An 8418-nucleotide genomic window follows, 5' to 3' on the forward strand; every position below is an offset into this window, starting at 1 on the left:
TGGAAAGAATCACTTTAAACACTGAGATGCAGACAGAGATCAGAGCAGTGGAGAGCAGGCTTCTGCTGCTCAGGAGAAACACACTGAGCTCTATGGGCTGGCAAGGACAAGTGGTGGTTGCTCATAAGATTAACGAGGAAATGAACATTGTTTGACATATTTAATAAAAAATTAGAAAAGCTTGAAGCTGAAGTTTGTGAGTCTCTCAGCTGTTGGACTTTCACATGTTCCTCCAACTGCTTCTGTTCCTTCTTCTTGATAAAAAATATATAATACACAAATATTTTATATATTTCTCATATTATATATAATTATATAAAGATTACTATACATATGTAGAGCCACCCTCAGGGGTTAATACATTTACTGGAGTCTGAGGAGAACCAGGCTGATTTCCCAGAAATTACATAATCATGTGTGTGTGTGTGTGTGTGTGTGTGTGTGTGTGTGTGTGTGTGTGTGTGTGTGTGTGTGTGTGTGTGTGTGTGTGTGTGTAAAGCAGGCTGCAGTCACACTCTCCCTCTCTTCCTGAACAGCGGTAAGTTTCTAAGCTCTGAGCTGTTTCTCTCTGAATTATTATAATAATTATAATATAATAATAATAATTATAAGTGTGTGTCTGTGGCGACGTGATGCTGCTGAATATTGTGTCGTGAGCCAGAAACATTGTTCTGAACACGAGGGAGCAATCATGAAACTTTACTGTACAGGTGAGTTACTGTACATGTGAGTTCCTGTGCATGTGATTTACTGTACAGGTGAGTTACTGTACATGTGATTTACTGTACATGTGAGTTACTGTACATGTGATTTACTGTACATGTGAGTTCCTTACATGTGATTTACTGTACAGGTGAGTTCCTGTACATGCGAGTTACTGTACATGTGATTTACTGTACATGTGATTTACTGTACATGTGAGTTACTGTACATGTGAGTTACTGTACATGTGATTTACTGTACATGTGAGTTCCTTACATGTGATTTACTGTACAGGTGAGTTCCTGTACATGCGAGTTACTGTACATGTGATTTACTGTACATGCGATTTACTGTACATGTGATTTACTGTACATGCGAGTTACTGTACATGTGATTTACTGTACATGTGATTTACTGTACATGTGAGTTACTGTACATGTGAGTTAATGTACATGTGAGTTCCTGTACATGTGAGTTACTGTACATGTGATTTACTGTACAGGTGAGTTACTGTACATGCGATTTACTGTACATGTGATTTACTGTACATGCGAGTTACTGTACATGTGATTTACTGTACATGTGAGTTCCTGTACATGTGAGTTACTGTACATGTGAGTTCCTGTACATGCGATTTACTGTACAGGTGAGTTACTGTACATGTGATTTACTGTACAGGTGAGTTACTGTACATGTGATTTACTGTACAGGTGAGTTACTGTACATGTGATTTACTGTACAGGTGAGTTACTGTACAGGTGAGTTACTGTACATGTGATTTACTGTACAGGTGAGTTACTGTACATGTGAGTTCCTGTACATGCGATTTACTGTACATGTGAGTTCCTTACATGTGATTTACTGTACATGTGAGTTCCTTACATGTGATTTACTGTACATGTGAGTTCCTGTACATGTGAGTTCCTTACATGTGATTTACTGTACAGGTGAGTTCCTTACATGCGAGTTACTGTACATGTGATTTACTGTACATGTGATTTACTGCACATGTGAGTTACTGTACATGTGATTTACTGTACATGTGATTTACTGCACATGTGAGTTACTGTACATGTGATTTACTGTACATGTGATTTACTGCACATGTGATTTGCTGTACATGTGAGTTACTGTACATGTGAGTTACTGTACATGTGAGTTACTGTACATGTGAGTTACTGTACAGGTGGGTTACTGTATGTGTGCATGTGTGTGTGTGTCTATCAGCTTCAGTCAGATTCAGAGGAAATAGTTTCTGACTCAGACGCCAACAACCAAAATAACTTTCATCATCCTGTCAGACTGAAGACCACACCCAATGTGTGTGTGTGTGTGTGTGTGTGTGTGTGTGTGTGTGTGTGTGTGTGTGTTAATAACAAAGACAATGTAAAGTTTGTATTGTTCAGAAAATGATTCCTCGTCATCAAAAGGTCAGAAAATGACAACGTTCATAGTTTTTTTTAAACACAGGTCATTTTCTTTAGTCATCAGCAGATAGAGATGCTGCAATTTGTTTATTTAAATATATTTAAAATACATTAAAAGAAGAATAAGTAAAACATTTGGTTTACAAAATGTAGATTTGATGTAATTCTTCCCATAGTTCTGGGACATTTTCCATTAGTGTCACCTGTTAAATATAATGACGTGAGACTTTCCCTCATCCAAGAGTCATGAGTGAAGCCAAACTCAGTGTGATTGATGAGAACATATCATTGTTTATCATCTGCATAAGAATGTGCTCTGATGAAGGACCTCCGTCTGTAGCAGAGAGGACCAGCTGCAGGTTTTATAAACATATAAACATATCAAATGCCTGAACGTGGTCGCATCAGAGAAGTGAACTCACTGTTTTGTCCAGTTCAGCTGAGCGATGGACTTCGGCGGGTCGATGGCGGTGGCGGCGCTCGGTCGGCCTTTCTGCCTGGGGATGCTGTACGACTGTCGCAGAGATTTACTAGTGCCCGGTGAGGACTCGTGTTGGGCCATGGTTCTTTGTGAAACCACACTTCGGCCTACATGTTCAGTCAAGGCCTGAAGCCGCATGTTCCTCCAAGACTCAGTCTCCCAGGGGCCATCAAAAACCAGAGCAAGGAACTCAGTCTCCCAGGGGGCATCAGAGGTGTAAAACCCCCCCCAGGGACACAGGTTTCAACTCCCATTGGTCACTCTGGACCCCATGACCTGTGAGGTCACCGGGCCAATATAAGCCAGGTTCTCCAGCTTCTCCTCTCTTTTTCTACACTCCCTCCACAGGAGAGAAGGCTGTGGAGCCTCTTCTCCAGCTCACATCTTCTCTTCCCATCCAACTCTTCGAGAGGAGCACAAAGGTGCAGCTTCCAGCTCATCTCACCAAGGAAACCTCCTCGCACTCCAAGCTCTACCAACGTCCTAGCAGGGACGCGATGTCCTGCTTGAAAACGTCAGCCAGCAACTGAGCTACACAGCTCAACAGAAACCAGCAAGACGACACAAAACTTCGAACTGCACAGCAACTTCCTTTTTCCCCTTTCCAAAGGACGGGTAACACAACTGGGCTTAATAATTATACTAGGCTAAGCAAGACTGTTTATTCGATTCTGTGGAATGTTTATAAGTTTGATTTGTGGTGTTGTGATATTTTGGGTACAAGTTATTGAGAAAGTAATGTTAGTCTGTTATGCTCTTCACAGTCTTTCGTTGCATCCAATCTAGTAACTTCCTCTAATTTGGCACACACACAGACACACACACACACACACAGACACACACAGACACACACACACACACAGACACACATACACACACACACACACAGACACACGCATAACTCTTCACCTCATTATCTCTACAGGTCGTAAACATTCCAACAGGGGGGGGGGAAGGGTGTTATCTCTTTGGCCAGCCGCCATCTTGAAAGCACGCTGACTCACACAGACACACACACATATACCTATCTTTGTTTAGCAATTAGACCGTTAGTAATTTGTGTTTTTATACTTTATTATATTCATAATAAATGTTTTTCTTTCACAAATGTTTTTTCATTATTGTTGCATCAGTGAATTTCGCCAACCTCTACACTGTCAAGAACCCCATATCCTTCAACTTAGCTAACTATCTATATGGTAATTTTGGTTATAGTTATTAATTTAATTGTTAATCAGAGTTCCAAATTTGTAGGTAGAACCTTTATGAGACTTAATCAATAAATTGGCTATCTTTTCCCTTCCTTTGAAGGGTGGTGCCCCGAGGTAACTTTAATCAATTAAAGTTATTATTTAATATTAATAATAAAATATTTATATTTAATATTTTTATCTTGATAACCAAATTTATTGAATGCCGAAAGGCACACCATTTTATGGTATCACGTTTGATGCATTATGGCACAACACTCGCATATAAAGATACGATACACGACGAATACACACATGCAACTGTTCGAGTGACAGCCTCTGGAGTTTCTGTGCTCTTTCTCCAACTGGCCCCTGGTATAAAGTCAGCAGAAGGTCCAGAGGGTCCTCCGCAGGAATCACCATGAGAGAGTGGGGGGGTTGAGGAGGTTTCTAACATGTGACAGATGCAAAAAGTTAAAAAACAAAACAAAACAAATATTTCCGCACACACCTGTCTCTGCCGGCGGCCTCACCTCTTACCTGAATCCTCCGGAGGATTTGTTCTTGTTGTGAACGAGTGTGAGCGGAGAATCTCCTGCTGAGTTGTTAATGTGCGAAAGACAAACTCCAGAGAAAGTCCAGACCAAAATTCAGGTGTTTTCTAGAAGATTTGTGACTTAAATCTCAGACTTTCTGAGATTCTCATGAATGATTGATGTCAGAAAATGTCCTCCTTCCCCTGGGTTCCTAATTTGTTTACACCTAATGGCCTTAATAAACCATAGATGCTGAGCCTTTCCCTGTAAAGGAGATGAGTAAAACACATTCTGGATGATTCTGGAAGCTCAACTTGATTTTTGCTTCTTTTTGTAGGAATGACATTGTGGGACCACGATGACCTGAAAAAACATATTAGAGAAACACCCCAGAACTATAATGATGTTGAGATAGTTGCATCTGAATCGATTGAGAACAAGTCTTCAGCACTAAAGGTTGAAGCATCACTGAAGGTCAGTGTCTTAAGTGGACTGGTTGAGGTGGAGGGATCGGCGAAATACCTGAATGATCATAAGACATCCAGAAATCAGGCCAGAGTAACACTGAAGTATGAAACTACCACTAAGTTCCAGGAACTGTCCATGAACCATCTCGGAAGAGGCAACATGAAACATCCGTATGTTTTTGAGAAAGGAATAGCAACACATGTAGTCACAGCTATTCTTCATGGAGCACAAGCCTTCTTTGTGTTTGATCGTGAGATGTCAGAGTTTGAAGATCATCAGGACGTTCAAGGCAACTTGAAAGTGATGATCCAGAAGATCCCATGTATCGTTATAGACGGTGAAGGTTCCCTGAACATGGAAGACAAAGATAAGGCAAATGTGGAGAAATTCTCCTGCAAGTTCCACGGAGACTTTTCCCTTCAGAAAGCTCCAACATCCTTTCAGGATGCCGTACAGGTCTATCAGAGCCTGCCGAAGATGCTGGGAGCTAATGGAGAAAACCCTGGAGGACTTCAGTGAGCTGGAAATGAGATGCAACGATGCAACAGCACAGCAGTTTCCTCAGATTGGCAAAAAACGTACACGTTTTAATGAAATGTGCTCAAAGTTCAAACTAGAATTCCAACGAAGTTTATCAGTGAAACTTCCATCTATACGAGGAGGAGACGAAGAGGAGGCTGTGCTTAGAGAGATACTGATGAAGAGACATCCATCTCCGTTCAACAGCAAAAACCTGACTGAGTGGATGGACTGTAAAGAGAGAGAAATCTCCACCTTAAGATCTTTCACCAACACAATGAAAAACACAAAGATTATTCCATCTCAAAATCATCTGTACAACGAAACTCTCAATACAAAGCAGGCCGTGTGTTTTGTTTTCACCTCAGTGGGAGATGCTGAGTCGTACCTCTCAGCTTCATCAAACTATTTACGATCAGAACCAACCACACCAGACGAGCCTCAAGGTCAGCAGCAGTGGTACACCTCGCAAGACATTGCAAATAAAATGAGGAAGCATCAGCAGCTCTTCAGTGATTTTGCAGAGGCCAACAAGGAGAACATGAACATAAAGTTCCTCATAGCGAGTTTGACAAATGAGACAGAAAAAGGTTCAAGCATCTACCTTTATAAAGACGGCTTCTCCGTAAATGAGAACTTTGAACCACCTTCAAAGCCTGAAACTGTGGAAGCAAGTGACATAAACCACAACAGTGTGACACTGAAGATCTCTCCACCCAGATTTGGAGCCGAGAACATCACCTCCTACTCTGTTGAGTACTGTGTCCATGGAGAGGATGGATGGCAACAAAAGACGGCGTCAAAGGATGGAGACGTCACAGCGAGCGACCTGAGTCCTAACACAGAGTACGTGTTCAGATGCAGAGCTGTCACCTCAGTAGGTGTTGGACCAGTCAACGAGCTCAGTGGAACCATTAGAACTCTGCCCTGCAGCCCTCCTGGAAAACCTCGAGTTGAACCAAACTCAAGTGAGATAACCGTTAGCTGGCAGAGACCTGCTGAGCTTGGACAAGATGTCCACGTTCTGAGCTACATCGTGGAGTACGCCCAAGCAGACAATGTGGTGAAAGGAGAAGATCTCCAGTGGAACCAAACAATGTCAGGAGCTGAAAAGGTGATCCTTTCAGAGCTTCTGTCAGAGACAGAGTATGTTGTCAGGGTCAGATGTGACTGTGGTGGAGCTGGCAGAAGCAAGGGAAGCATCTCTGTGAATGTCTGCACAAAGAATGTTAAACCTCTCACAGAATTCCTCACTCGTACGAGCGTAAGAATAAATTCTGAGCCGCTGTCAGTTTACAAACTGCCTCCGACACAAGACGACATGAACATAGGAGGCTGCCGGATGTTTAACTTTGGCAAAAAAAGCATGAAGAGAAATCGCACCATGGTTCTTTTTGGAGAGTCTGGATCAGGAAAGTCCACTTTGATAAATGGAATGATCAACTACATTGTAGGTGTAGAGCGGGACGACAATTTCAGATTTAAATTAATAGTCAAGGATCAGTCAAGATCAGAAGCTGAAAGCCAGACTTCTGAAGTCACTGTGTACAAACTGAACCATCAGGAGGGGTTTAAAATCCCCTTCTCTCTGACCATTGTTGATATTCCAGGAGATACAAGAGTCATAGTAAGAAACAAGTTGATCGTAGAGCAGCTTCGTGATCTCTTCTCTGCTCAGAGTGGTGTCAGTGAAATCGATGCTGTGTGTTTCGTAGCTCAGGCTTCTTCAGCACGACTCACACCAACACAGAAATACGTGTTTGACTCAGTGCTCTCCATCTTCGGCAAAGACGTGGCAGAAAACATCCAGATTCTGGTGACATTTGCAGACGGCCAACATCCACCAGTTCTGGAGGCGATCAACGAAGCGGGTGTCCCGTGTCCGAAAACAAAAGAAGGACTGCCGGTTCACTTCAAGTTCAATAACTCAGCGTTGTTTGCCCAAAACAAGAGAGCAGCAGAGAGCGCGAGTGGGGAAGATGACGAGGGAGGCTTCGATGAGATGTTTTGGAACATGGGGATAAAAAGCATGAGGAGGTTTTTCACTGCTTTGAATGTAATGACGACCAAAAGCTTGAGGAAGACAAGACTTCTAAACAGATTGAAAAGCCAATTATTCTGATATGCCGACCATGTGTCTCAACAGACTTAAAGTGATCGCACTGAAGACTTTCTCCATTCCGGAGTACATCGACTTGCTCATTGAAGCAGAGAAATCTGCAGCCAAGCCGAGATGGAGGCAACAGGTGCAGAACATGAGAGACCTGAAAGAGAACTATCACTATTATATATATATATATATATATGGTGACTTCACACAACCGGAGTCTGAGGAGTACTAAATACATTATTGCAAATTTTTCATAGACACAAGATAAACTTTATTTGTGATGGAGGTCAAATTATTTGGTGTCATTTCCCCTGGGGATGAATTCACAGTAGTTTCCAACACGCATGAACGTGGGGAATGTTGAAATATTCTACTAACTTTATACATATCTTTAAACGTGCTGTATGAATAAACTTTGATTTGACGATTTGAACTCTTCCTTAAACAATCTGCTCCACTTTATACACTGTTCATTTTAAAGTAGTTCAGCTTAAGGTCCAGCAGAGGGCGCTGCTGTACATCACTGTCACTGCTCCCTTATTGATTGATAAGTGAATTAAAATAATTAAGAAACAAAAGACCTGAGACGATCACAAGCTTCCCAGAATTATTTTTATTATTTTTACAAATGAAGAGTCTCAAGTGAGAGGGAAACTGTAAAAAAAAGGTTTATGGTTCTGGTCACAACATCCTGTAATATTTGAACAATTTTGACTGATAATCAACATGTCATAGTTTTATGTTGTGTGGATAATAAAGGTGGAAAGTCTAATTACAATAGAATAGAATAGAAAGTCTTTATTGTCATTGTAATATGATGCAATGAAATGTATAGAAAAGCAGCAAACTGAGGAGCATGCAGCCATGTTTCCATCCAATCAGGTGAATGATCTCAACAACACAGGACGCACAACAAGTTACACAAAACTCTAATGTTATTGATGCTGCAGAAATTATTCGATTCATCGATTAATTATTTATTAAT

The 8418-nt window shown here is 41.4% G+C and overlaps 1 protein-coding gene across 1 annotated transcript; it reads left to right on the forward strand.

Annotated features, from left to right (window-relative positions):
• The first annotated feature begins 2006 nt into the window (after positions 1-2006).
• On the forward strand, positions 2007-7608 carry LOC117778596. The gene is given in 5 exon segments (XM_034614313.1): positions 2007-2024; positions 2568-2669; positions 4674-5304; positions 5306-7447; positions 7500-7608. Coding segments are annotated over 3 exon segments (2865 nt in total). The 5' UTR covers positions 2007-2024; positions 2568-2575; the 3' UTR covers positions 7446-7447; positions 7500-7608.
• Positions 7609-8418: the final 810 nt, after the last annotated feature.

Source organism: Hippoglossus hippoglossus, chromosome 17 (assembly GCF_009819705.1).
Source record: "Hippoglossus hippoglossus isolate fHipHip1 chromosome 17, fHipHip1.pri, whole genome shotgun sequence".
In the NCBI taxonomy this organism is placed as follows: Eukaryota; Metazoa; Chordata; class Actinopteri; order Pleuronectiformes; family Pleuronectidae; genus Hippoglossus; species Hippoglossus hippoglossus.